At 38.7% G+C, this 27986-nt stretch overlaps 3 protein-coding genes across 6 annotated transcripts; 1 reads left to right on the forward strand and 2 right to left on the reverse strand.

The window, feature by feature from the left end:
• Positions 1–213: 213 nt before the first annotated feature.
• Positions 214–6551, reverse strand: sstr3b (somatostatin receptor 3b). Its single transcript, XM_077571812.1, has 3 exons — positions 6365–6551; positions 2448–3213; positions 214–1826 (listed from the first exon to the last, which is right to left on the reverse strand). Exons 2-3 carry the CDS (start codon positions 3171–3173, stop codon positions 1254–1256), a joined length of 1299 nt encoding a protein of 432 aa, XP_077427938.1. The 5' UTR covers positions 3174–3213; positions 6365–6551; the 3' UTR covers positions 214–1253.
• On the forward strand, positions 2957–27953 carry cyth4b (cytohesin 4b). 4 transcript variants are annotated; one of them, XM_077571814.1, is made up of 16 exons: positions 2957–3220; positions 7677–7881; positions 8759–8919; positions 10331–10467; positions 17994–18076; positions 18141–18205; positions 18884–18947; positions 20129–20247; positions 21065–21145; positions 21269–21381; positions 22312–22460; positions 23654–23765; positions 23851–23927; positions 24333–24404; positions 26722–26876; positions 27758–27953. In XM_077571814.1, the coding sequence occupies exons 4-16, from the start codon at positions 10353–10355 to the stop codon at positions 27843–27845; spliced, it is 1293 nt and encodes a 430-aa protein (XP_077427940.1). In that variant the 5' UTR covers positions 2957–3220; positions 7677–7881; positions 8759–8919; positions 10331–10352; the 3' UTR covers positions 27846–27953. The 4 variants fall into 4 exon arrangements, with proteins under 4 accessions (XP_077427940.1, XP_077427941.1, XP_077427939.1 ...); XM_077571815.1 differs by lacking the exon at positions 7677–7881; XM_077571813.1 differs by lacking the exons at positions 2957–3220; positions 7677–7881 and having other exon boundaries at positions 8619–8919.
• rac2 (Rac family small GTPase 2) lies at positions 8506–13505 on the reverse strand. Its single transcript, XM_077571817.1, has 7 exons — positions 13358–13505; positions 11668–11739; positions 10759–10876; positions 10622–10684; positions 10237–10396; positions 8797–8933; positions 8506–8684 (listed from the first exon to the last, which is right to left on the reverse strand). Exons 1-6 carry the CDS (start codon positions 13390–13392, stop codon positions 8803–8805), a joined length of 579 nt encoding a protein of 192 aa, XP_077427943.1. The 5' UTR covers positions 13393–13505; the 3' UTR covers positions 8506–8684; positions 8797–8802.
• Positions 27954–27986: the final 33 nt, after the last annotated feature.

A 27986-nucleotide genomic window follows, 5' to 3' on the forward strand; every position in this document is an offset into this window, starting at 1 on the left:
AAAAAAAAATTAAACACATTTCATAATGTACAGTCCAAAGAGCATAAATGATAAAATTGTATTATCAACCCTCCTGTTAATGTTGCCTGTCAAATTCACCTGATTTTCAAATCTGAATGTTTTTTTAATTCAAATAAATGAATAAATAAATGCCACCAAACAATAATATACACAAGATTGACACCAAAAAGGGGACACATTTTGGCCAGCAGATGCCATACATAATTATTCTTATTTATTTTTTTTTTACATTTTTCTAGATTCACAATGGAAAAATAATGAATACTTATTTATTTTATATACATATACAATGTTATGGAATACTCATCGATTTTTAAAAAAAAAAAAACAACTAAATATTTCCGTTTGGGTGGAGGAAACATGCATTCGCTCTCATCGACCTGCAAACGTGCAGTGGGTGGCAGCAACGAAACAACAGGAGGAGTAAAAATAAACTAAACTATATACTAATTATGACACTAGAATCACATCATAGCACAGCAATCGCCAGAACGTACCGCCGAGTTGCCGTAAGCGATATAACAATGGAGCAACCTGATTGGATGCTTGGCACGGTTGTGGAAATGCAAAGACATCACTGCCATAAAAACATCCAAAAGAATACAATAAACTTATGTATATAAGTCTCTTTTTTTTTTTGTTCATGCTTAAAAACACATGTACAATACATTCCCACATATTGCATATACATATCTATAACTATATTGACAACAGCTGCACCAAAGTCCGCTTAGCTTTAGCACTTAGCTTTAGCACCGACGCAATCAGTTGAGTTGAAAGGCGAAGTTTTTCGTTACGCAGCAAAGTGGTGTTAAATTAACACTGAGTTGTGTTAAATCTAACACTAGAAAACGTGTCTATATCTGTCCAATCCAAAAAAATTCACTGGTAAACACTAAGTAGTGTTGAAAGTACTCTACACGAGTGTAAATGTTAAACATGTAACTCAAACTAACGCTTCAGTCTGCTAAATGCTACTTCATTGATATCACGTTTTTCCTTCTTACGAGGCCCTCAAAGCACTTTTGACGACTGATGTCCCGCCTTCAGGAACAACTTGGGGGTTCCGTATGTTGCTCAAGGACACTTTGACGTAGTTGCACTGGCCTGGGACAACAACAACAACTGGATGTATCGCTTTTGAAATGCCGTCTGCACGCTGGGAATGTGGAAAGTTTGTCCTTCACTGGAAATGAGGGTGTGGTCAATTTAACACGCTCAGGACATGCCAGTCACAAGCAGCTGATTTCCAGCGCTGACTTTTCATCTTGTGACTTTGGCTCTCCTTCCTCTCGACCCCCTCCATCCTTCTCCACCTCCTCTGGAGTCCTCTCCCTCCCAGAACCTTCCGAACCTTCCATCCCATTTCGTGACATCTTTTTGGGGCTGGCTTCCCGGCACTCGTCCCCCTCCCCCTCCCCCCGGCTCCCGGGCCCGAGCACGGCCATGCCGCCCCACTCCTCGGTGGGGCGCCGCCCGTCGGAATCGGCCCTCTCGTGGCTGCGCACCCGGCGCGAGTCCCGGCACAGAGCCCTGCGGAACCCCCGCTTGAAATTGTCGGACAGGAAGGCGTAGAGAATGGGGTTGGCGCAGCTGTTGGCGTAGGACAGCGCCACCACGAAGAAGTAGAGGCCGCGCAGGTCGCCGGGCAGAACCACCAAGAGGTTGACGATGTTGAGGGCGTAGAAGGGGAGCCAGCACAGCACGAACACGGCCACCACCACCACCACCATGCGGGTCACTTTGCGCTCGGAACGGCGGCGACGCGACGACGTCGCCTGAGCGCGTTTGCCGACGCTGCGGACCTGAAGGCAAAACGGTGTTAAGGCCGAGATACAACAATCCCACGTCGGCCAAATGTTGGCAATTCCACATGTCGGATTTGCTGAAAAGTGTTTTGGGTTCGGGTTTCCGATTAGAGTTGCAAAGCCTGGCTTAAGGTTTGCGATCAGGCTTTCAAGACAAGGTTATGAGTTTATGACAGTGTCAGGATTTGAAAGTCGTAGTTCAAGACACGGTTATGGTTTCAAGTTGGTTCGGGGTCCAAGCTAGGGTTTGGATTTCAAAACCAGGTTACAATTTCAGACTGAGGTGAGCCACTTTGGCTGGTTTCAGTCCAGATTTATATTGGAATATTGTTCTCATGCGACAAAAAAACTGAAAACAGAGCTGTGATGTTCGCAATGCGAGCCCGAGGGCACTTTGATGTCAGTCAACAACAGGAGGCGGGGCATCTTAAAATCTTTGGATGGCCAACAACAGGGCAAGCTTTCTAAATTCTTACTGCACACGTATTAACAACTGCCAATAATTCAATCTGGTAAAAGTAATTGATTTTCAAACAGAAATTGAGGTGGCATGTCTTATCGCTGTTATTCATTAAATGATATGAAAATGATCCATAAACATTTGCGGTCCTACCCTACCTTTATGATAATGAGCAGGTAGCACATGCAGATGACCACCAGGGGGCCGCAGAACCCCACTGCAAAGGTGTAGATGATGAAAACCGTCTTCCACAGCTCGGCCGGCTCCGGCCACATGATGCCGCAGTCGCCGTCCCCTCGCCTCACGTCGGCAAACGCCACCACTGGCAGCACCACCACGAAGGAACCCAGCCACAGCGCCGCGCTCACCGCCTTGGCCACCGGGGGGCGCCGCCAGCGGCCGGCCCGCAGCGGCTGCGCCACGGCCAGGTAGCGGTCCACCGACATGACGGCCAGGCAGAAGATGCTGGTGAACTGGTTAATGGCGTCCACCGTCATCACCACGCGGCAGAGGAGCGAGCCGAAGGGCCAGGAGAGGAGCGCGTTCTGGGCCGCCAGGAACGGGAGGCCCAGCATGAAGAGCTCGTCGGCCACCGCCAGGTTGAGGATGTAGATGTTGGTGGCCGACGGCCCCCGGCTGTGGTTGACCAGCACGTGAATCACCAGGGTGTTTCCCGCCAGGCCCACGGTGCACACCACGCCGTAGATGAGTGGTATCAAGACCCCCGCCGGGCCCAGGAGGGGTCCCACAGACCCCGACGGCTCTTCTCCGCTTTCCTCCCCCGTATAGTTCTGGCTGCTGTTGATAAGGGACGAGGTAGCGGTGGAGTGGAGGCTCCAGCCGGACGAGGGCAAGGCATCCTGGGTAATCGGAAGGAGCTCCATGGGGACGTCAACGGAGACCGTCAGCCAGCATCCGGAAAACCTGCGTGGTAAGGTTTTTTAACTCTGGTTAGGTTTTTAAAGGAGTGTTTCAAGGCAAGGTTACACTCAAAAACAGTGGATCAAAAACAGTGGTGTCAAAAATAACCCAAATTGGGTCAAAAAGGCAACTTTTTGGGGGTTATTCATTTAACTCCAAACAACCCCAAAAATTGGGTTATGTATTAAAACCCCGCCCCTCATACCCCCCCCCCCCCTTTCCCAACAATATTGGGTTGTTTTGTAGGATATTGATTTGAAATTTTTGGGTTAAATAAGTTTGTCCCTTTTTTTTTGGACTGAATAATTTTTTTTACCCAATGAGTTGAGTCAAATGAATTACTCACCAAACAACCCCCAAACTTGGGTTATGCATTTAAAAACTTCCCAACAATATTGAGTTGTTTTGTAGGATATTCATCTGACCCAACTTTTTTGTCCCTTTTTTGACTGAATTATTTTTTTTACCCAATAATTTGAGTTAAATGAATAACCCACTAAAGAACCCCCAACATTGGGTTATGTATTTAACCCAACTCCCCACCACCCCAAAAATATTGTTTTGTTTTGTAAGATGTTCATTTGACCCAACTTTTTGGGCTAAAAAAACGAATTTGACCGAATTTATTAGTATTTTTTTTACCCAAAAAGTTGACACGAATAACCCACCAAACCCAACACAAAATATTTAAAATATTTTATTTTTTTATTTTATAAATTTATTTTTTCTAGACAGGGTTAGTATTTAAATTTGAGTCAAGGTTAGGAATTTCAAGTGAGGTTTCAAGACAGTTAGGGTTTCAAAGTAGGGTTTGAAGACGGTGTTGTGATTCAGACTTGGACAAGGTTAGGGTTGAAATTAGGGATGAGGGTTTTGAACTTGTGCGTTTGTGTGAATGGATTGACAGACAGACGTGAATAGATAGACGGATGATGCAGAGGCCGGTTGAATGTTTAGGCGCTAATTATGTTAGCGCACCGCCGGCAACATAAGCAAAAACAAGGCTCGCTAATGGTCGATAGGCTGCGCGCAGGCACACCCGCACCCTTCGCTTGTAATGGCCGATAATTGGTCGCCACTCCGCTCAGAACAAAATGTTCCGACAAATGGGAGGAAAAACAACCTCCAAAAACCTGAACGAAAGGACGCCAGCGTGTTGGTGTGTTGGATGAATGTGCAGTTTTATTTCTCCGAAAACGCTCAATTTTAAATGAGTTTTTAATTAGTTTTAGTATTCGATTGACTTTTTAATTTTTATTAAATTTTTTAAAATAATTTTTGGGAGTAGAGTGCAAGATAAGTAAAAGTCACAATAAGTGAATTTTTACTGTACATTTTTTGTATATATAGACAGTTGTTTACATTATGTAAGTGAATGGACAAACAAATGTTCAGATGAACCATATGTGAGCGGACAGACTGATTTACATTGCGTATGTATGTACTGTATGTGAATGGACAAATTTCATGTGTATATGCACTCGTATCTGTGAATGGACAAACACGTGTTTACATGTATGTGAATGGATAGACCAAGACTTTGTGTATGTGAATGGACAGTGAGACCTGTTCAATCAGTGCATTATGAATGGTCAGGCAGAGGCTTACATCAGCATGTGAATGGATAGGCCGCCGTATGACTCCGTCCCTTACAGTGCTAACAAACGCAGAGTTTTTCTTTCAAACTCATCCAATCAAGTCGCACACTTGCACAACGAGAGCGGATGTCTCTTCCCGCAAGGCATCCGTGCTCCTTTTTGTCCCAAAAGTTCCCATCAGGTGTTGCCGTGGCGACGACGGGTCAAGGCATGAATGCGGCTGAGAGATAAATGAGGGAAAGCACGGCCACGCGCGACTGCACGCTTCGAGCGGCTGTCAGATGACTTCATGCTGTTTGCTCATTGTCCCATGCAGCGGCGGCGACACTATATGTAGCCAAATGCTAACTATTAATTAGCAACGCGGGGCTGCTTGGTTTTGGTGATGGCGATGCGGTGACAGGCAACAAAAGGACAACGTGATGCACGGGTGGATCAGTCGCCAACTCGTGGATGCAAATAACCTGCCTGGCTTTTAGAAGTCGCTGAATCGACGATGTCGTTGATTTTGACGGAATCCGAAACGCACACGGCGTCACGTGCTGTCAAAATTTACATGGATGGGATCGCTGCATTTTGATTGGTCGTCTCACACGGTCGCAAATTGACGAGCGCTGTCAACAGCCTGTCTCAAAGCAATCACCCGAATTGCCTGGTCGCGCGTCAGCGCGCAATCAGCTAATCGTCCATCCAGCCTGAAGTGGGTGGAGTCCCTCAGGGCGGATGACGGCAGCCCGCAAAAATCATCTATCCAAAAAGGTGTCATCTTCGTTCAATAAAAGCGACAGCGTATGATTAAATGCTTTTACCAGACAATCACAAAAATAATAATAATACCTAACAGATATATATATATATATATATTAGTGCATATACATATATATATATATATATATATATATACTCAATGTAAATTATAAAATATTTTTGCTTATTTAAAAAAAGAAACATTTGATATAAAACAGAACTCTTCAAAATAGTATATGAAAATGTATGAAAACAAACTTTTCAAAAATGTACGTACAATTCACTGAATAATAAAGGAAATAATTGAATACAGCATGAAAGAAAAAGTAAATTCAGTATCTTTTATAAAAAATCACTACAGTATGAGATTAAATTATGTGAGTGCAAGGCACAAAACTCCCAGGATCATATAAATAAATGTTTAAGACACATAAATCATGAATTGTCTATAAGTGTGCATCCTAAACACATCCATCCAAGACCGTCATAAATATAATACAGTCATTTAAAATGGCATGTCTAACAAATATAAGAACGCATAATTGACATAATAATAAATGAGAATACATGAAACAGTATGTGCTTTAATAGTGTGTATGATTGAATAAAATTAAAACAAAAACTACACATATTGTGTAATAAAGAAAACTAGTAATAAAAAAATACACATAAAAGAAAAAAAAAATTGCTGTCAAATTTTAACCAATTCCCATTGAAACCTTTTTTGGCTCAGCATTGTTGTTTTTCTCAAATAAAAAAAAATTGTAAATGAAAATTGTAAAAGCATGCCAATGGAGACTAACGCTTACCTTTGCTCCAATTGAGAGTCCCTGTCAAGAAAGACGCGTGATGGTCAGCGTGAAGATGCAGCAAGCCCCGGCGAACATCACCCAACCTCCCTTTTCACACACAAACGCGCGTGCACACACACACACACACACACACGCACGCACACCATCGTGACGCGCTAATAGCGTATCGACGGCGCCGCCGCCAAAGATAACGACCACAGTAGCGCGTCAAAATCAATGGTGGCAGCAACGGGCTTAGAAAAACGCTTTACTGCGTTGTCAATTTCAACTAGGGAGTCCTAATTGATCAAATCGTAAACTCGTCGGCAAGATCTGGAGAAGCGTGATAAGGATCCTCACCTATGTTGGAGGAGGGAGACGTCTAAAAGACACAGGACTGCGGCTCTCTGGGACCAGGGTTGCCTACTCCTGAACTCGGCGATTTATTGAATGTATTTTTAGGAGTACAGTATTTTTATTTGTCTATTTTCTGGGCACACATTTTGTTGTGATTTTTTTTATTTAGACTGATTTTGGTTATCTGAAGACAAACGAATCCTATTTTCTATAGTGTGTAGCATTGATCCTGTGTTTGACTCATATCGTGTATTTGCACTTTCTTTGTGTACTTGGCTTACAGTAACTGCTAAAAGTTGATTAAGTAAAACATTGCAGTGTTGCAGGTTCAAACCTTAAGACGCGTGTGAGGGAACAGAGCAGCCCGCTAGGCCAGGATGCTCTGGCACACCCCGCCCCTGGCCAAGGGGCCTCTCCCCCTCATTCATCGGAACCCTTCAGAGGGTCCTTCCGGAGCGTCACACGTTGTTGCCCTATTGTTATTGTTTTAGAATTCCTCCAATCTGTTTTGGATAAGGGCCGTTCCCCTTCTACGATCAAGGTTTACGTGGCGGCCATTTCGGCATGGATGGCAAGTCTGTGGGTTGCCATGGCCTAGTGGCCCCCTTCCTCAGGGGTGCCCTTCGCCTTCATTCTAGAAACTCGCCTCGAGTCCCCCGCCTGGGACCTTCGATTGGTGCTCAACACGCTGTGTCGGTCCCCTTTCGAGCCGTTGACCGAAGTGCAACTTTGCTGGTTGTCTCATAAGACGGCATTTTTCTACTTGCGATAGGATCCGCTAAACGGGTAGGGGCAGCGCCACGCCCTTTCTGTTAGCCCCAAGTGCCTTCGTTGGCACCCCGACGGGTTTTGTCTGGCTTTCGAGCCGACCATCGTTTGACCCCGCCGTGGCCGGATGGGGATGACGCTCCAAGTCTTTGTTGTCCCGTGACGGCGCTCTGCTCTTATTTGGATGCTTTTTGCTGTTCCCGAGCAATGACTCTCTCACTGGATCGGGGATGGGATTCGGCAGTCGTACCGGGTCTACGTCATGGGCCGTTCTGAAAGGCGTCTCCTTGGAGGACGTCTGTGCCGTCTACTTCCTGGTCGTCGCCATGCACGTTCCCCAGGTTCGACAGGTTGGATGTCACCTCTCCTCATCCACTGGATGTGGTTCACGGTCCCGCCGAGGCCCCTCTGTGAGTTATATTTTCCCGGGTATTCGTGACATTGTTGGTATTTGGCATTCCATGCTGTTTTCAGCAGCGCCACCTAGCGGTCGGGAGGGAGAAAAATATAACGCCATTTACGTATGTAACAACGGTTCTACGAGTCCCGAGCGACCGCCGGCGTTGCTCGCCATTTAGAGCCCTCATGTTGATTTGCGCCAGAAGGTTCTGGTTGCTATCCTTTTTTATACCTGAGGATCAAGTCAGCCGGAACCATGGGCAAATCCTTTTATGGATTATTTCTCGAGTGACGCATATTCTACTTTATTCTATTATTTATTTATTTTTTTTTTACAGAAAATATTTGTGTTTTGATAAAAAAAAAAAAATCAGACTTTTGATCTCAAAATGATGCTACTTTTCTATATGTTCCAATCAAGCTATGCTAATTTGCGTTGACATCCACACTTATGTGTTCTGTGCTAACGACGCTACTCATCATTTAGCAGGCGACTTGCACTGCTGGCAGAGGGCGGCCTTTGATGAATTGAGATGAATGAGAGGCAGCGCGGCGACCATTCATCTCACTTCTCGCGCTAATGATTATGATGACAAATCATCTTGCACTAAAATAACTGCAGACTTTCTTTTCCCTTCTTTATCACAAGTAGCATTTATTCATTTGAATACATTTGACTGAGCATCGAGCAAAGGATTGACGCAGTTTTACTTCCACTTGACTGATGTTGACGTTTTTTTTGCCGGCATTCGAGAATTCCGCCGGATGTTTCAACAAGTTCTTGAAGAAGTCGGACATCTCCTTGTTTTGTAGCCTTATAATGGGAAAAAAGAAAAACAGTTTTTAAAAAATGTGTGTGTGTCAATGAAAAGTTGAGTCATTTTCTAGGTTGTGAATGTCCAAGTGTGTGCGTCGGCGTGTGTCACCTGCGGTCAGATGAGCGCGCAGGCCTTCTTCTTGACTTTGGTGGGCTGAGGACAAAGAACGGCTCGGATGGCTTCGTCGAATACGGTCTTCAAACCTCGCTGAGTCAGCGCGGAGCACTCCAGGTACTTGATGGCGTCTGCAACACGCACGCACGCACGCAACGCAACAAATTCAATAATCGAGGTCCGCTCGGGATTCGGGTTTGCAGCCGCAGGCGGGGTTTCAAATTTAAGTTGAGCCGTATTGGGCCTTTCAAGTTGGGGTTTCCAATTGGAGTTTCAAGCATGGGTTTAGATTTGTCAGTGTCGGGGTTTAAAATTAGGGTTCCAGACAAAGGTTAGGGTTTCAAGTCTGGTTTGGGGTTTTAAGCAATGCTGAGATTTCCAAAAGTTGGGGTAACGAGCTCTTCATGGAAAACTCAAGCTTGGGGTTTCCAGTCTGTGTTAGAGTTTGAAATGAGCTTTTCAAAAAAAGGTTAGAGATTCTATTTAGGGTATCAAGTCATTGATAGGATTTTAAATTAGGGTTTGAAGCGAAGGTTAGATTCTCAACCTGTTGAGAGGGTTTTAAGTCACAGTTGAGTTTTCAAATTGTTTCAAGATAATGTTGGTGTTTTAAATGACGTTTTCAAGTTAGATTCTCAATCTGTTGATAGGGTTTTGTTTTCAAATTGGGGTTTCGAGCAAAGATTAGGGTTTCAAATTAGGGCTTGAAATGATGGTTTCAAGATAGTGTTAGGGTTTTAATTCTTTGACTGCCAGACGTTTTCAGAAAAGGGATGCCGTGGGTGCCAGCCGATTTAAGCATTTTTGACTGATCTTTCAAGGTCCACAGAAAATTATGTGTTTGGACTATGGAAACACACATACTACCAAATGAAAGATTGGACTCTCATCTTTCATCAGAAAAAAAAGTTTGTTTCTACCTTATTCCTTTTTTCAGTAATCAACAATAGAAAATGGTTAGTTTCACCTCTGTTTTGAAAAAAAAACGTCTTTTAACGTCTTTGGCACTCCTCCATAGGATTTTACTAAACGTTATTTAACGTTTTTGGCAGTCAAAGAGTTAAATGATGGTTTCAAGTGAGAGGTAGGATTTCAAATTAGCATTCCGAGCCAGAGTTAGGGTTCCAAATAGCAGTTTTAAGTTAGAGGTAGGGCTTCAAATGGCAGTTTCAAGTTAGAGGTGGGGTTTTAAATGGCAGATTCGAGTGAGAGGTAGGGTAGGATATTTCAAAGTTGGAGGTAGGGTTTCCAATGACAGTTACAAGGTAGCAGTAAGGTTTAAAGCACAGCAGTACACTTCCAAGTTATAGATTTCAATTAGGGTTTCAAACTGTTGTCAGGGTTTCAGGTCAGGATTCTAATCATGGTTGGGGTCTAAAGCGAAGGTGTTCAAACAAAAGTTAAGGTTTGAAGTTGTGTCTCGGGGGGGCCCACCAATCTCCTTGGCCAGCGCCAGTCCTTGCGGGTACGTGATGGGCGCCAGTTTCTTGTCCTTGAGCTTGTCCACCGTGTCCTTCTCGTCCCGCAGGTCCAGCTTGGTGCCCACCAGGATGATGGGCGTGGACGGGCAGTGGTGGCGCACCTCAAGGTACCACTGGCGCACAAACGCAGCAACGTCACCGCGGCAACTCCCCCAATCGGGACATTCGTGGGTCACAAGGCAAGGTTAGGAACTTTCGATATACTGGTTTTAGAATCTGTGGTTTCAGGCTCAGGTTAGGGTTTCAAATGAGGGTTTAAAGCCTGCGGAGGCTTTCGAGGTTGGTTTCCGAGGCGCGATTGGTGTGTTCAATATTGTCACGTGGCCCGCCAGACTCACCTTGGCTCTGACGTTCTCGTGCGAGGCAGGACTCACCAGGGAGAAGCAGATCAGGAACACGTCCTGCGCACACGCGTGACGATGAGTGTGTGGGCGCGCGCGTGTACGTACGGGCGCGCGCGCGCGTGCGCACGTACCGTCTGAGGGTAGGACAGCGGCCTGAGCCTGTCGTAATCCTCCTGGCCGGCCGTGTCCCACAGGCCCAAGTTGACCGGCTTGCTGTCCACCATCACGTTGGCCGAGTAGTTGTCGAAACTCGAAAAAAAACAAAAACGGGAACGCGTCGTCATGACAACGCTTTCCATCTTTTACATCGCCGTGTGTATGTATGTGTGTGTGTGTGCAAATATTTGTGTGTACATGTGTGAATATTAGGGGTGTCAAAATGAATGCATTCATTTGAAATGAATTCAAAGCTCCTTTAATGACGGCCCCTTACTTGGAAAGCCTTCATTGGGGCAATTCCAGTCGCAACGCAGCAGGCATTTATAGAAATATAACTGTCATAATAATGCATATATTTATGGAGACTTGGGGCCAAGTTGTGTTTTATCATTTAAAAAATGTGCAGAATTTCAGAAGTTACTTCATGTCAAAAATTAAATAGGTCTTAATATGTAAAGAAAAATGCACTGAGCTGTCACCAATGTCTTACAAATGCAACTATGCCATCTAGTGGCAGAAAAATGATCTCACCACTAATCAATATCACATTTGTTTTTTACAGTACATCTCAATTTGATGAACTATTATGAAATTACTGTATCAATGACTAAAAGATGCAGCCATATTTCTATCAGTTTAACATATTTGACCACTTTTATGTTAACAAGAGTATGAAAACGTACACTTTGGATTTTATTGCACATTTAGAGCCAATATGATATTTGTGTTTTATCGCTATTGAAGTCATGCGATTAATTACGATTCCAATTTTTTTTTAATCGATTGACACCCCTAGTGAATATATTTGGGTCGGTATTTGTGCGTATGCTTGTCTGTGTGTACGTGTGAAAATCTTTGTGTGTACATGTGTGTGTACTCACACAGTGGGGATGTATTCCCCCGGGAAGGCATTGGTTGTATAGCTAATGAGCAGACATGTTTTCCCCACGGCTCTGGAAAACGCACACACACACACACACACGCACACACACACACACACACACACATGTATATGACGGTGAAAAAAGACACAAAGTGTGTGGGTGCCTGTCAATTTGAAGAGAAGTGAAGTGTGTGAAAAACAGGAAGTGGTGAGCTTGACACGTTGGCGTCACACACACAACGCAAGCTGCTTGCGACGCCCGTTTTTGGGTTTTTTTCTTGACGCGAACAACCGCATAGGATGTTAAAATGAGGTCTCTGTTAAATAAGTGCAGTCAGCTTGCCAGTCTGTTACCTCCGCCAAGGAGACGATGTTGCCATTCGTGCAGACACAACCCAATTGGTTATCATTATTTATTTGGGACTTTGGATGATCCCTTCCAGGAATTGCACAAGTTGATGATGTCAACAGCTTGATCAAACCTTCTTTTCCAACAGAAAAAAAAAAACTTTACAAAAAATAAACCCTGTAAATTCCACGTATGTGTTCGGGCCAGCTCGTCTTTTACAGCAGTGAGTGGGTTGGTTTGTTGGCTGGTTCGTTTTTTTTATTTTAGTTAGTTTAGTTAATTGGTTGAAAAGTGGGTTGATTAGCAAGTCCATTTATTAGTTAGTTTGTAATCAGTCAGTTGGTTGTGATTTTCTTAGTTATTTAGTCAGTCAGTCAGGTTTGTGTTACCAATAAATAAATCTATGTATCTTAGTTAGTTAGTTAGTTAGCCAGTCATTCAGTTATTTAGTTAATGTGATTAGATAGGTAGTTAGTTAGGCAGTCAGTCAGTTAGACTTTTAACTAGCTAGTTAGTTAGGTAGGTAGTTTTTCAGACAGAAAGACCCTTAGTTAGTCCATCAATCAATTAGTTAATTAGTTGGTGTGTTTGTAAGTTAGTCTGTTGGTTGTTCAGTCAGTGAATTGTGCAGTCAGTTAATCAGTTAGCTAGTCTGTCATTTAGTTTAGCTGGTCAGGACTTCAGTTAGTTGGTCAGTTGATCCGTCATCAGTAAGTTACTTTGTTAGTAAGTCAGTCAGTTAGTAGTTTAGTTAGTCTCTCAATTAGTTAGCCAGTTCATTCTGTTAAGCTGTGACGAACAAGCCATAAGTACATTTGACTAGTTAAATACTGTAATGAATAATGTATCATATTAGAAGAATAAACCCTATGGGCAAAAGTATTGGGCCACACACAGGAAGTGGAAGGGTAAAGACCAGGAAGTCTTGCGTCTCTGGGGATTTTATGACACGGACGCTCACCGACGTGCAATCCACCGACTGTTCTTCCGCACCAAACTCATCCCGGCGCCGTTTCTTACAAAGTCGACTTTGTGTCGAGAAAAAGAAGTTGGCCAAAGTCTTCCGACGTGATCGCAACAAACGGCGTACGCCTCAAAATAGAAAATTCCTCATTATTCTCAAACTGGTTCACCAACATGTGATCCAGCAATGGCGTGTCCCAATATTTTTGGCCATACTGTCCAAGTAAAGCTCAGCACTTGTAAATTGAAGTCACGCCCTCGCGCGCACATACACACTCGCACTTCGCACGCTTTTACAAATAGAGAAATGATCAAACAGTTATAAATCGCAAACTTGATCCTAATTGATAAATTCAAATAATAATGAAAGTCGTACCCGTCTCCCACCACCACACACTTGATGGCCTGCATGCTGATCCGCTTCAAACTCCACACGCACGCACAAAGACGAGCTACCGTGTGACAGCACAGGAACTTGTAACACGTACACACTCACACATGCACATTTCTTGTCATTGTGTGTGTGTCAGTCAGTTGCTTGTGTTCAACTTCCTCTTTCAACTTGTTCAACTTGTTCTTGTACTTTTCCATCCACAAGGTGGCACCCCAGTCATTATTTGGCCCTATTTAAAAAAAAAAAATTATAATTTTTTGGGTATTTCAAAAAATTGGGGGCCAAATAATGCTGGTACTTTTCCGGCGTCATTGACATTTGAACACTTGCTGATCTTGATGTCATGTGGCGACAACGTCGACTTGCTTCAGACCACAGCCCGACTAAGGAGGATGCTGAACAAGCTTCTGTCCAGCACACACAATCCTAAGCATAAACAGTAAACCCTACTTTGAAATCTGAGATCACATATTCTAACAGCTGATTTTTTTTTAAACTCATTTTTGTAATGGCCATTAAAAGTTGGGACCCTAATTGGAAAGCCAAACCCTCTTTTGAAACCCTACTTTGAAACCTGAGATAACACTTTCTGACAGCTGAAAATTTTTAACTCAATTTTGTAACCACTATTGAAAATTGGAACCCTACTTGGAATACCAAAGCCTCTTTTGAAACCCTGGCACCTTTAAGACCCGAGATCACACATTCTGACAGCTGAATTTTTTTAAACTCAATTTTGTAACCACTGTTATATATTAGGACCCTACTTGAAAATTCAAACCCTCCTTTGAAACAATATGAAACCTGAGGTCACACATTCTGACAGCTGAAAATTTTTAACTCAATTTTGTAATCACTATTGAAAATTGGAACCTTACTTGGAAAGCCAAACCTTCTTTTGAAACCTTGGCACCTTTAAAACCTGAGATCACACATTCTGACAGCTGAATTTTTAAATTGTTATTGTAACCACTGTTATATGTTGGGACCCCACTTGGAAAGTCAAACCCTCCTTTGAAACAATATGTAACCTGAGGTCACACATTCTGACAGCTGAAAAATTTTAACTCAATTTTGTAATCACTATTGAAAATTGGAACCTTACTTGGAAAGCCAAACCTTCTTTTGAAACCTTGGCACCTTTAAAATCTGAGATCACACATTCTGACAGCTGAATTTTTAAATTGTTATTGTAACCACTGTTATATGTTGGGACCCTACTTGAAAAGTCAAACCCTCCTTTGAAACAATATGAAACCTGAGGTCACACATTCTGACAGCTGAAATTTTTTAACTCAATTTTGTAATCACTATTGAAAATTGGAACCTTACTTGGAAAGCCAAACCTTCTTTTGAAACCTTGGCACCTTTAAAACCTGAGATCACACATTCTGACAGCTGAAATTTTTTAACTCAGTTTTGTAGTCACTATTGAAAATTGGAACCTTACTTGGAAAGCCAAACCTTCTTTTGAAACCTTGGCACCTTTAAAACCTGAGATCACACATTCTGACAGCTGAATTTTTAAATTGTTATTGTAACCACTGTTATATGTTGGGACCCCACTTGGAAAGTCAGACTAATCTTTAAAAACCCACTTTGAAACCCGAACTACTTCAAAACCTTAGGTCACACATTCTTTATTCAATTTTGTAAATAATTGGTATCAAAAATTGGGACAGGACTCTACTTGGAAATCCAAACCCATCCTTCAAACCCGAACTACTTCAAAACCCAACGTCATACAATCTGACAGTTGAGTTTTTGAACACAGTTTTATAACCACCGTTATAGATTGTAACCCGTCTTTGAAGCCCTACTTTGAAAAGTGTGTGCTACTTCCCATTTAGGGTGAGTTTGAATGTGATCTGTGAGTTCTGAACACAGACAGGTGCCATTAACTCATTCACTGCCATTGAATTGAATGATTGTATGAAAACCTAGATTGTTTTTATTGTACATTTAGAACAGATATCAAATTTGCGATTAATTGTGAGTTAACTAGTGAAGTCATGCAATTAATTATGATTTAAAAAATAAAATAAAAGATTATTAAAAATTAGGGGCGTCTGTTCTAAATGTACAAAAAAAAATAATTCTAGGTTTTCATACTCTTGTTAACAAAAGTGGGGGAAAAAATGTTAAATTAATAGAAATAATTTAAATGAATTTTTGACGTCAAAAGCCGTCAATGGCAGTGCTAATAAGGGGGTGTACACACTTTTGCAACCATTGTTTAGGTTACCGGTCACAATGAATAGTGTACAACGTTTTGTGATGATTTATCCTTCTCTCATTGCTTAAATTATTTAAACCACCAACAAAAAAAAGTAATTTGAACAGGGGTGTGTAGACTTTTGATATCCACTGTATGACTTGATCAACAATAGCCATCCCTTGCTTTGTTTCGAAGAGAACAGGACGTTACAGACAGTGCTGCTGGAACATGATGTCATGTGATTCAAAAAAAAAAAAAAAAAAATGTCACAAGAGCACATCATGTTCCGTTCTCGTAGTCATTGTTTTTATTTTGAAAGGGTGACTTCCTGCTGGGGGGGGGGCAGGAAGCGGCGAGGTTACGGAGCGTGTCAGTCAATCACGTGTCATTTTGGAGGCTTTGTGCTGATGCAGCATCCGCACCAGCTCATTCTCATAGTTCATCTTGTCACATCACACTTTTATTTTGGTGGCGCTCATGACTGACGGCCAAATGGGTAAGACACATTTTCATTGTTTTATTGTTGCCCGTTTGTAATGTTTCTTTTTTTGTTTGTTGATTTTTTCTGCCTATCTTGTAGTTATGTTTTTTGCTTGAGTTGTCTCTATGACCCCCCCCCCCCGCCCCCCATGAATTTTTATTTTATTTTTGCTTTTTGTTTTTGTTGTTGAAAATTCTGAATCTCTTCATAGATGTTTTATTTTTGCTGACTGACATGCATTTGAATTTTTTTATTTTTTATTTTGTTTATTAGTTTCAGATAAGATGTTTTTTAAATGTCAGAATTGTTTACATTCTTATAACAGTTTTTGTTTAAGATCCGTTTTCACCATCCTTTTTTTTTTTATTTTGTCCAAGTACGACTAATAATATAAATTTTGTTGTCATTGAAAGTTTTGTATAAAAGAATGAAGTGATTATTTTTATTCTTTTTTTTATTCTTTTTTTCACTGCTTTGTCTTGTTTAATATAATAATTTTCCATTCAAAACTATACAGTTTAACCTAGATATATATATTTTTTTATTATTATTATTTTTTGCTCCCTCTTGTTTAAAATGATCATTCTTAAACATGACCCCACCCATTTAATTTGTTACGCCTTTGTTTTATTTACAATTCTGAATTGAACTTCTTATCAATTTATCCTCAACAGTGAATTGAGACACAAATGTAAGCATGTAAACTTTTTTTTTTTTTTTTTTACCCAAAAGCAACATTAATTGCAAAACCCTGTCATGCTGCTCATTGAGAAAGCGTCTCTCGATTTTTGACGCCAGTCGAACAAAGTCAAGTGTGCTGTCATTTCCTTTCAACGCTGCTTCTTCTTTCTCCCGATGTTCGCAACATCTTCGATGACTTGCGTGCGTGCGTGCGCGCGCGCGTGTTGCTCAAGCAGCACACAGGAAGGGAGTGTTGTCGTGTTGTGGCGCTCGCCGCGTTGTCGCTCACATGCAAGAGGAAGCGCGCCGATGATCCAATGATCGCCCCCCGCGAAAAGACGCTTTCATGCAAAGCAATAAATCCGTCAAGTGGAAGACATTTTTTTGGTCTATGGCGGATTTTCAATCTCACAGATTGCTGTTGTGGTCACAACGATTATTGTGTAATGTCAAAGAAAGATCCCTAGTCTTGATATTTATATTCTTTCAAATATATTTTTAGTATACACATATTTTTGTAAATAGCATTTTCCACATTTCCAATTTTCCTCACGAATATTGATTAGAAATCTCCATATGAAAGTTAGCTTTTTTTATTTGAATCATTTTTAAAAAAAAAATTATCAAAATGCCGCATGTTATTCATATATTTTTCTGCATAAAAATTACTATAAATGATACTTTTATTAATTTTCTTATCTATTTCAAAAATCATTATTTTTTCATTCATTCATTTTGTGTTATTTTTTTGTTTAACATGATTAAATTTATTATATTTATATTATATATAAATTTATAATTTTAAATGAGAATAGTTATAAAGATTTTTTGCCTTTATCTTCTGTAAAATGCTGAATTTTTGTTTGATTTTGGAGGGAAATTTCACGTTATTTTTGCTCTATTCATTTTTTGAAATAAAAATTCTAATTCGTATTCAATTTTGCAAACTTGGTCGTGTTTGATTTTTTTGGGGGGCGGAATTTTACAAGGAATTACGTTGCCTTTGTTTATTCAAATAGAATGTAAATCTCAATTTTCATTACATTTTTGATGCCTTTTAATTTTGTTGTGTATATATATATATTTTTTCTTCTTATCACTAAAACCTCAATTTGAATATCCTGCCACTGCAAAGTTAAGGCTCATCATAAGTCATTCACTGCCAATGACGGCTATAGACGTCAAAGATCCAATTTTACCGAGTTAACATCTTCATGACGTGACTTGTGGTGTTGCAGTTCTGTCAGACTTCACAGCAGCTGAACAGTTGGAGCTGGAGAGCATCAAGATGCACAAGAAAGGACTGCTGGATGACATCCAGGTACAATGGCAGCCTTTTGGAAAGACAAAATGCACTTCATGGAGACTTTTCCTGGTGTGTGCAGAAACTGAGGGAGGACATCGACAGCGTAATGGCCGAGATTCTCAACTTCCAGTTGGCTGAGGAAAAGTAAGCCAGTCCATCATGAGGAGCAGAGATGGACCCCGATTTTTTTTTCAGCGCCAATTAGTAGTCAAGCGTGCCGATAACCGATATTTGGAGCCGATATTCATTTGAATAAATATTGGCATCAAAATGTGAAGAAAAAAAAAACGAACTTCAGCTTTAAAAAAAAATTGAATTTTATAGGCTCCAGCACCCCCGCGACCCTTGTGAGGAAAAGCGGTCAAGAAAATGGATGGATGGATGGATGTTTATTGAACAACTTTGAGGGTTTGTTAAATATTAGAGGTAAAAATGTTCTGGTATCTCCCAGCGGCAGTAGCATGTTTTCAAAAGTTAAATAAACATTTAAATAAATAGCTCCTTATAGTTGTGAATAAAGTTTCCCAAGTACTGTATTATTATTATTTTTCACTCATCTTAGTTTTAATTTCAAACAAAAACAGAAGGTGCAAAGCCAGCACAGCATCTCTTGAAATTTAAATAATTAGTTCCCTGATGACACTTTTTAAAATGATATGATTATTCAAAAAGGCTGATGTTGATAATCGGCCCAGTCGATAATCGGTCTATCCCTAATGATAGAGAGCTCCAAAAAATCGGCTGGGAAATATTATTATTTGTCATTTTTATTTTAAGTTTGGCGCCTTGCCATCAACAGCTGTTTTGTGTTTTTTGTTGCAGCAGAAACATGGGAAGGAAGCAGTTCTTTAATGGGAAGAAGAAATTCAACATGGACCCCAAGAAGGTGAGCGGCAAAAAGTCTGTTGTCGTGCACCCGGCGGGGTTTGCAAGGACTTCCTGTTTAGCCCGATGATGCCGCATGTGTGGTTTCCTCCACGCTTCACACATCACAGCATTGTTTGCAAACTGGAAACTTGAACTGAAATAGACCACTTGAAGGTGGCAAGAGATGAGAAAAACGGCAGATTTTGCTCATTTTCAATCCCTTTATGTGTCCTAATACTTTTGTCCAAATGGTGTAACTTATGACAGAGTAAAATATTTTTATTTGCACTTCTTTAAAATGCAAAAAGCAGAAACAGGATGTGATTTTAGGGAATCGGAATTACTGAACTTGGTTCCCATTTACACATGAGCAGGAGATGAGATCATTGTCAAACAGAGGGCTCGAAGACCTCCGCCAAGGCTGCAACATTTGTTAAATCAATTGAATGGATTGTAAACACAAATAATTGACATTCCTACATTAAAATGTTGCATTTACATTGGGGCCAAATGTGCAATCTGGATCAGATCTGGATTTAACTTGATTTGTTTTTAAGGGAATCTGCCAAGGCTTCATTGTAAAATAATTCAATATTGACTAAGATCCAACACAAAAATAACTAATTAACATTTGGCTCAGGTACAAACAAATGAACTTGTTGCGTTTACATTGTGGATAAATGTGCAATTTGGATCAGATTTGGATTCAACTTGATTTGTCATTTAATCCTTCTGACAAGTGTAAACACAATTGACATTCCTACATCCACTTGTTGGATTTACAATGGGGCCAAATGTGCAATCTGGATCAGATCTGGATTAAACTTGATTTGTTTATAAGGGCCTCTGCCAAGGCTTCATTGTAAAATCATTGAATATTGACTAAGATCCAACATAAACATAGCGAATTAATATTTGGCTGAGGTGCAAACAAATGAATTTGTTGTGTTCACATTGCGGCTAAATGTGCAATCTGGATCAGATCTGGATTAATTTTTATTTGCCATTTAATTCATCTGATATACAGTAGCAAATTTTGTGCGTGTTTGCAGGTGTGCTAGCAACATGAAATTTGGTAGGTAGGACCGACAAAACAGTCTCTAGAACCAATGCCATTTTGGTTGTCCCACTCAAGAGGTCCTTCGAAAACAAAATTGTCCCAGAAATGTTGTCCATTTGCTAACAAATGTGAATCTTCAGGGTATCAACTACCTGGTGGAGAACAAGCTACTGGAGAGGAACGCCGCCTGCATCGCCGACTTCCTGTACAAGGAGGAGGGCCTCAACAAGACGGCCATCGGGGAGTTTCTGGGCGAAAGGTGAAAAAGGTTAACCACCTCGACAGAAAGAGTCACCAGATTGTTAACTAGTTTCGTTTTTTAGTTTGACCCTGCCAGCCAAGTTTGATGCTTAACCACAAAAATTAGAGGCTTTTTTTAAATATTTTTTATTCAGCCCCTGAAGACAGTTTCACTACGTAACATGAAATTTGGTAGGCATGTCTATCAAGAGTAGAGCCACAAAAAAAGTCTCCAGAAACTATGGCCAAAAAAAATACAGGAACTCCATTTTGCTTCATAGCAGCATTTTCTCAAAAAATGGGGTGGGGGGAATAAATTCAGCCCCTCTCGCAAGTTTGAGTGGGAAATTTGGTAGAAGAAGCCGTGACTAAAAATGCACAGGAAGTCCCACCAAAATAATTCTGCAGTAAAATGGTTCCGCTGAAGGACCCCAAAAACACGCATTCCCCAAAACTCAGCCCTTAAAGCGTTTGACTTAGCAACATAACATTTGGTCAAAATGTCCATCATAAGTAGACGCTCCAAAAAAAGTCTCAATGTACAGGAAATGTTCCGTTTTGCGTCGAAGCGGCTCTTTCAGGCTCATTTGGCCTCCCGAGTTGAAAAAAAAAAGTTGAAAAATTAATTCAGCCCCAAAGCCAGTTTGACTTAGAAGTAGTGCTTATCATGAGTGGACCCACCAAAAAAGTCTCAACAAGCCCCGCCCATGAAGACACACAGGAAGTCTGCCATTTTACTTTGAAGTGCTGATTTTAGGCTCACTTTTTTGTCTGATTATTCCTCGGTGAGAAAAAAAAGTCCCCAAAGTTCCATTGTGGCTTTTCTTTCTCATCAGAGACGAGCTGCACCTGCAGAGCCTGAAGGCCTTTGTGGAACTTCACCAGTTCTGCGACCTCAACCTGGTCCAGGCGCTCAGGTCGGTCAACGTGCGATGATGTCACGGCTCTTGTTATGACATCACACTCCGACGTCTGCTCGCGACGTCGCACGATGATGTCGCTTTGACCTTGTTGACCTTCACCTCCGGCGGACCCGTCAGACAGTTCCTGTGGAGTTTCCGTCTGCCCGGCGAGGCCCAGAAGATCGACCGCATGATGGAAGCCTTCGCCGCCCGATACTGCGAATGCAACGCAAACGTCTTCCAGTCCACGGGTGAGCTCGCCTGAATTAGGTTGAATTAAAAAAAAAATATTTTTTTACCGGTGCCAAAATTAGTGCATTCATTTTGAGTTAATTTAAAGTTCCTTTAACGTGTGATTAATGACCGCCCTTCCAGACACATCCACATCAAAATTTAGCAGTCATTTAATTGATTAATAAGTCATATCTTTTGTGGTAACTGGGGCCAAAGTTGTATTTTACAATTTTTAAAAATGTGCAGAATTTCACAAGTTACTTCATGTTAAAGATGAGCTAGTTCGTAATGTAAGAAAAAATGCACTGAGCTGTCACCAATGTCTTAAAAACGCAATTATGCCATCTAGTGGCAGAAAAAAATGACCTTAACACAAATCAATATCACACTCGTTTTTTTACAGTGCAACCCAATTTTATGAATTATTATGGAATTACTGTATCAATGACTAAAAGTAGTTTAACATTTTCCCCACTTTTATGTTAACAAGAGTATGAAAACTTTTAAAATCTTTTATTGTACATTTAGAACAGATATCAAATTTGCGATTAATCGTGAGTTAACTATTAAAGTCACGCGATTAATTATGATTAAAAATTTTAATCGCCTGACACCCCAATTTTTTTTACTTGTGGATTAGTTCTCAGGGGCGGAGCTAGAACCTTTTCAACGGGGGGTGACACAATGATTTACTAATTGAGATGAGATGACATTTTATGACTGCGGATGGTATGGTAAACAATGGAGGCCACCATGTAGCTCCGCCCATTTTGCACGCTGTAAATAAACCCAATGACTGCAATGTATTGCCGAGCGCTCGCCTTCCCACTTTTGTCCGCAAAGCGTTTTTCTTTGGGACTTTGGCGTCTGCTGCCTTGCTTGTCTTCCTCCGCGGCCGCACGTGCGTCCCGCTGACCTCGCTCTCTTTCTGCGTGTGCGCGCCACAGACACGTGCTACATCCTGTCGTTCGCCATCATCATGCTGAACACAAGCCTGCACAACCCCAACGTGAAGGACAAGACCACGCTGGAGCGATTCGTGTGCATGAACAAGGGCATCAACAACGGCCGCGACCTCCCCACAGAGTTGCTCTCGGTAAACACGCGTGCAGGTCAACACACTCACTGGAAGCAGTCGCAAAAAAAAATAGGATATATTACGTGATATCAAATATTTGGGAATTTGGATTTCACTGGATAAGAGTTTGGTTTTGTTGGTCTTGTGGGCCACTTTATTAGGAACCCCAGGAAGAAAATAATCATGTCATATAAGTTGCAAGTACAAAATTACTTAATTTATTTATTAATATTTTCTTCCATTTTAAACCACAAGTGTGTTGCAATTCTTTTTATTTTTTTTAATTACTAATAACTATTGTTCTTTAATTGCATTCATTTTGTAATGTTTTTCTAGTATTGATTATTTCCCTTATAGATTTTAAAATTATTGTCATTATTTGTTTTTAAATGTATCTACATTTAATTTTAAATGATTATAATCCCATTTTTATTTTATTCACATTATGAGGATATTTTAAATAATTGTTATTCTTTATCTGTAATATTCTAATGCATTGCAATTTTTATTGAGTTGATTTTGAAATATATTCTTATTTAGCTGTTTTGTTTATGTGGTATTCAAAAATAAGAATATTTTTTATTATTATTATTATATTTTATTATATAGTTTTAAGTTTATTTATTTATTTTGCTATATTGTTTTTTTTGTAATTTTAGTTGATTGATTCTTACAGTTTGTATTTGACTTATTTTCCAATATTTCTATTTATATAAATGGGACGCATTATTATTATTATTATTGGCAATTTGTAATTGTAATTATGTATAAGAATATATTTAACATACAGTATAAAATAATAGCATGCATATTACTACACATAATTATATGTGTGCGTATATATATATATTAGAATTATAACTCACTTTTATTTAATTTATTTTGAAATATTTTTTACGTTTTCTTTTTTATTTACTTATTTTTTTTATAGAATAAATTTTGTCTTATGTTATTGTTTTTATTTAGCGTTATTAGTTATATTCATTTTGTCAATGATTTACATTTGATTTACTCTTTTTTTCATATCGTTTCTAGATTCATTCCTTCTTTGTTATAATTGTATTACTTTTTTTCCCATTTTCTTCATATAGCAAGGTTAATAATTGATCATTTATTTCCATTCTATGATACACCTTGCAGTTCTATTTTTCCATATGACTTCTGATGACGCATGTTGTCCAGGCATTCACGATTCCTCCTTTTTGCCTCAGAAACTGTACGAGAGCATCCGCAAGGAGCCCTTCAAGATTCCCGAGGACGACGGCAACGACCTGACGCACACGTTCTTCAACCCCGACCGAGAAGGCTGGCTCCTCAAACTCGGTCGGCACGCGAGCGCTTCGGTTCACGTTCCAAGAGTCGGCGTTTTCGTTTTCAACATTTGAGCATTTTCCGTCTTGATCTGAAGGCGGCCGGGTGAAGACGTGGAAGAGGCGATGGTTCATCCTGACCGACAACTGTCTCTACTACTTTGAGTTTACCACCGTAAGGCCTCCCTCCAGACGCTCCCCGTTTGCAAACAAGCTACAAGTGGATATAAAAAGTCTACACACCCCTGTTCAAATGTGACCAACCTGCATCATTTGAAACCTTTTCTCACCATAATGTACAACTCAATTGCAAAAAATATATATATTTTCAAGAGGGTAAGTAAAAATAACCAAGAAAAGATTAGGTTGCGTAAGTGTACACACCTTATTATAATGGGATGTGGCTGTGTTCAAAATAAACAATCACATTCAAACTCGTGTCAAACGGGAGTCAAATAAAGTTTTTTTTTTACTTGATTGGGACACCACTTTGCCATTTATAAGAGGGGTGTGTAGACTTTTTCTATCGGTGGTAGGTAGCTGTTTGGCATGCTCCTGATGGTTGGCTTTTCACTGGCAGGATAAGGAGCCCAGAGGCATCATCCCGCTGGAGAACCTGTGCGTCAGAGGCGTCCCCTTCCCGCGCAAACCGGTGAGCGTTCAAATACCACAAGGAACTCTTTATTTTTCATTTTGAAAAATATGAATTCATAAAAAAAAAAATAATAATAAATATGTAAAATTATACGATATAAGTTATAGTGTTTTAATTATAGAGAAATATTAATTCATTTTAAAAAAAAATCTAAAAAAAATAAGTTAAATTATACTATATAAGTTATAGTGTTTTAATTATAGAGAAATATTAATTCATTAAAAAAAAAATCTAAAAAAAATAAGTTAAATTATACTATATAAGTTATAGTGTTTTAATTATAGAAAAATATTAATTCATTAAAAAAAAAAATCTAAAAAAAAATAAGTTAAATTATACTATAGAAGTTATAGTGTTTTAATTATAGAAATATATTAATTCATTAAAAAAAAAATCTAAAAAAAAAATAAGTTAAATTATACTATATAAGTTATAGTGTTTTCATTATAGAGAAACATTAGTTCATTAAAAAAAATCTTTAAAAAAAGGAAGTAAAATTATACTGCATAATTTATAGTGTTTTAGTTATAGAGAAACATTAATTCATTAAAAAAATTTAAATTCCCCCCCAAATTTTTTTTATTATTCTATATAATTTCTAGTGTTTTAATTACAGAGAAATATAAATCCATTAAAAATAATCAAAAAAAAGTAAGTAAAATTATACTGCATAATTTATAGTGTTTTAATTATAGAGAAACATTAATTCATTAAAAAATTTAAAATTGCCCCCCAAATTTTTTTTATTATTCTATATAATTTCTAGTGTTTTAATTACAGAGAAATATAAATTCATTAAAAATAATCTAAAAAAAGTAAGTAAAATTATACTGTATCATTTATAGTGTTTTAATTATAGAGAAACATTAATTCATTAAAAAATTTAAAATCCCCCCCCAAATTTTTTTTATTATTCTATATAATTTCTAGTGTTTTAATTACAGAGAAATATAAATTCATTAAAAATAATCTAAAAAAAGTAAGTAAAACTATACTGCATAAATTATAGTGTTTTAATTATAGAGAAACATTAATTCATTAAAAAATTTAAAATTCCCCCCCAAATTTTTTTTATTATTCTATATAATTTCTAGTGTTTTAATTACAGAGAAACATTAATTCATTAAAAAATTTAAAATTCCCCCCCAATTTTTTTTTTATTATTCTATATAATTTCTAGTGTTTTAATTACAGAGAAATATAAATCCATTAAAAATAATCTAAAAAAAGTAAGTAAAATTATACTGTATCATTTATAGTGTTTTAATTATAGAGAAACATTAATTCATTAAAAAAAATTAAATTCCCCCCCCAATTTTTTTTTATTATTCTATATAATTTCTAGTGTTTTAATTACAGAGAAATATAAATTCATTAAAAATAATCTAAAAAAAGTAAGTAAAACTATACTGCATAAATTATAGTGTTTTAATTATAGAGAAACATTAATTCATTAAAAAATTTAAAATTCCCCCCCAAATTTTTTTTATTATTCTATATAATTTCTAGTGTTTTAATTACAGAGAAACATTAATTCATTAAAAAATTTAAAATTCCCCCCCAATTTTTTTTTTATTTTTCTATATAATTTCTAGTGTTTAAATTACAGAGAAATATAAATTCATTAAAAATAATCTAAAAAAAGTAAGTAAAATTATACTGCATAAATTATAGTGTTTTAATTATAGAGAAACATTAATTCATTAAAAAATTTAAAATCCCCCCCCCCAATTTTTTTTTATTATTCTATATAATTTCTAGTGTTTTAATTACAGAGAAATATAAATTCATTAAAAATAATCAAAAAAAAGTAAGTAAAATTATACTGCATAATTTATAGTGTTTTAATTATAGAGAAACATTAATTCATTAAAAAATTTAAAATTCCCCCCCAATTTTTTTTTATTATTCTATATAATTTCTAGTGTTTTAATTACAGAGAAATATAAATTCATTAAAAATAATCTAAAAAAAGTAAGTAAAATTATACTGTATAATTTATAGTGTTTTAATTATACTTTCATATTTATTTTTAAAATTGTGTATTTATTTACATATTTATAAATATATGAATTAATTCATAACTTTTTTTAAGCTGAAATAGCAAAATTTTTAATATAATTGACACCAATTATAAATGCATTAAAAAAATAACCTTGAAAAATAGGGACAAACCGTGTCAATAAGCGTTTTTTTTCCCAGTAAAAACAGGGTAGGCTATTTTTCTTTTCTTTTTTTTTTAGGATATAATGCATGCATTATCTTACTTTAGTTTCTTTTTTGTGTGTATGTGATGTGCTGCCGCTGGTGCCAGTACTGCCTGGAGTTGTACAACCCCAACAGTCGGGGTCAGAAGATCAAAGCGTGCAAGACGGAGACGGACGGACGCGTGGTGGAAGGCAAACACCAATCGTACGCCATCTGCGCAGCCAGCGCCGGCGAGCGAGACTCTTGGATCGACGCCATCAGGTAACAAACACTTATTATGTTGGCGGCACAAAGAACTAATGATTTTTTTTATTTTTTTTTTTACATTTGGTTTAAAAAGGGGCTTTATCTATAAAATACTTTTTATTTTATTGCCATTCATTTACATTGTACTTTTTTTTTAGCCTGTTATAATGTTTGCATTGTGTTTAAAAGGAATATAAATTAGAAATGTATTACAGTGTGTGGTTGGAGTATTTTATTTATACTAGTTTTTGGGCAATCGGGATTTTGGAGCGGATCACCGATCTGTGAGCTTAAAACAAAAAAAAAAGGATAGAAAATCGATCCAATCAGAAGATGAACTAATATATTACATTTATTTAAGCAAACTATTTATTTAGGGTTCATTTGCTGGGAATTGGGACCACCCTGGTCCATGAAAAGCCAAAATTCCCATTTAATTGACAACCACTGAAATGCACTGGGAATAAATAATAACAATCTAAAAAATCTTGCAAAAAATGCTGATGAATAATAATAAGAAAAAAAATGTATTTAAAGCAATTTGGGGGAAAAAAATCGGACTCAATGTTGAGAAATCTTGAATTATTAATGCCAATATTAACACAGGAAATCCCTTTAGGTGAACGTTTGCTGTGCCCGTCTTATTTTGCAGATCTGATCAATGAGGTGATTGATCGATGTGCAAATGATGGATGACATGACAACCAATCTTTTCCAATTTTCCCTAAAATGCAAAACGTCAGCCGATCAGATCTGTGTAAAGCCCATTAAAGGTTAAAAAATATGAAAATGTCAAATTAACGTGAACGATGATCGGGGACATCACTGCGTTGATTCTAAACGAGTGATGGAAAAAAAATAAATAAACGAGTGATGATGTCTCTGGATGTTGAAAGGGCGAGCATCACAAAGGACCCCTTCTACGACCTGGTGTCGCAGCGCAAGAAGAAGCTGATCAAGCAGAACCAGAGCCAGCAGGACTGAGCCGGACTCTGGTCGATGGAACACGCGCGCACTGGCGGACATTTTGGATCCAAATGGAAAAGTTTTCTCTTCGTATGTGGGCCCCACGGAAGTGAGTACCCCCCCCCCCCCCCATCAAAAAAAAGGAAGCGAGTCCCCATT

This window comes from Vanacampus margaritifer, chromosome 7 (assembly GCF_051991255.1).
Source record: "Vanacampus margaritifer isolate UIUO_Vmar chromosome 7, RoL_Vmar_1.0, whole genome shotgun sequence".
In the NCBI taxonomy this organism is placed as follows: domain Eukaryota; kingdom Metazoa; phylum Chordata; class Actinopteri; order Syngnathiformes; family Syngnathidae; genus Vanacampus; species Vanacampus margaritifer.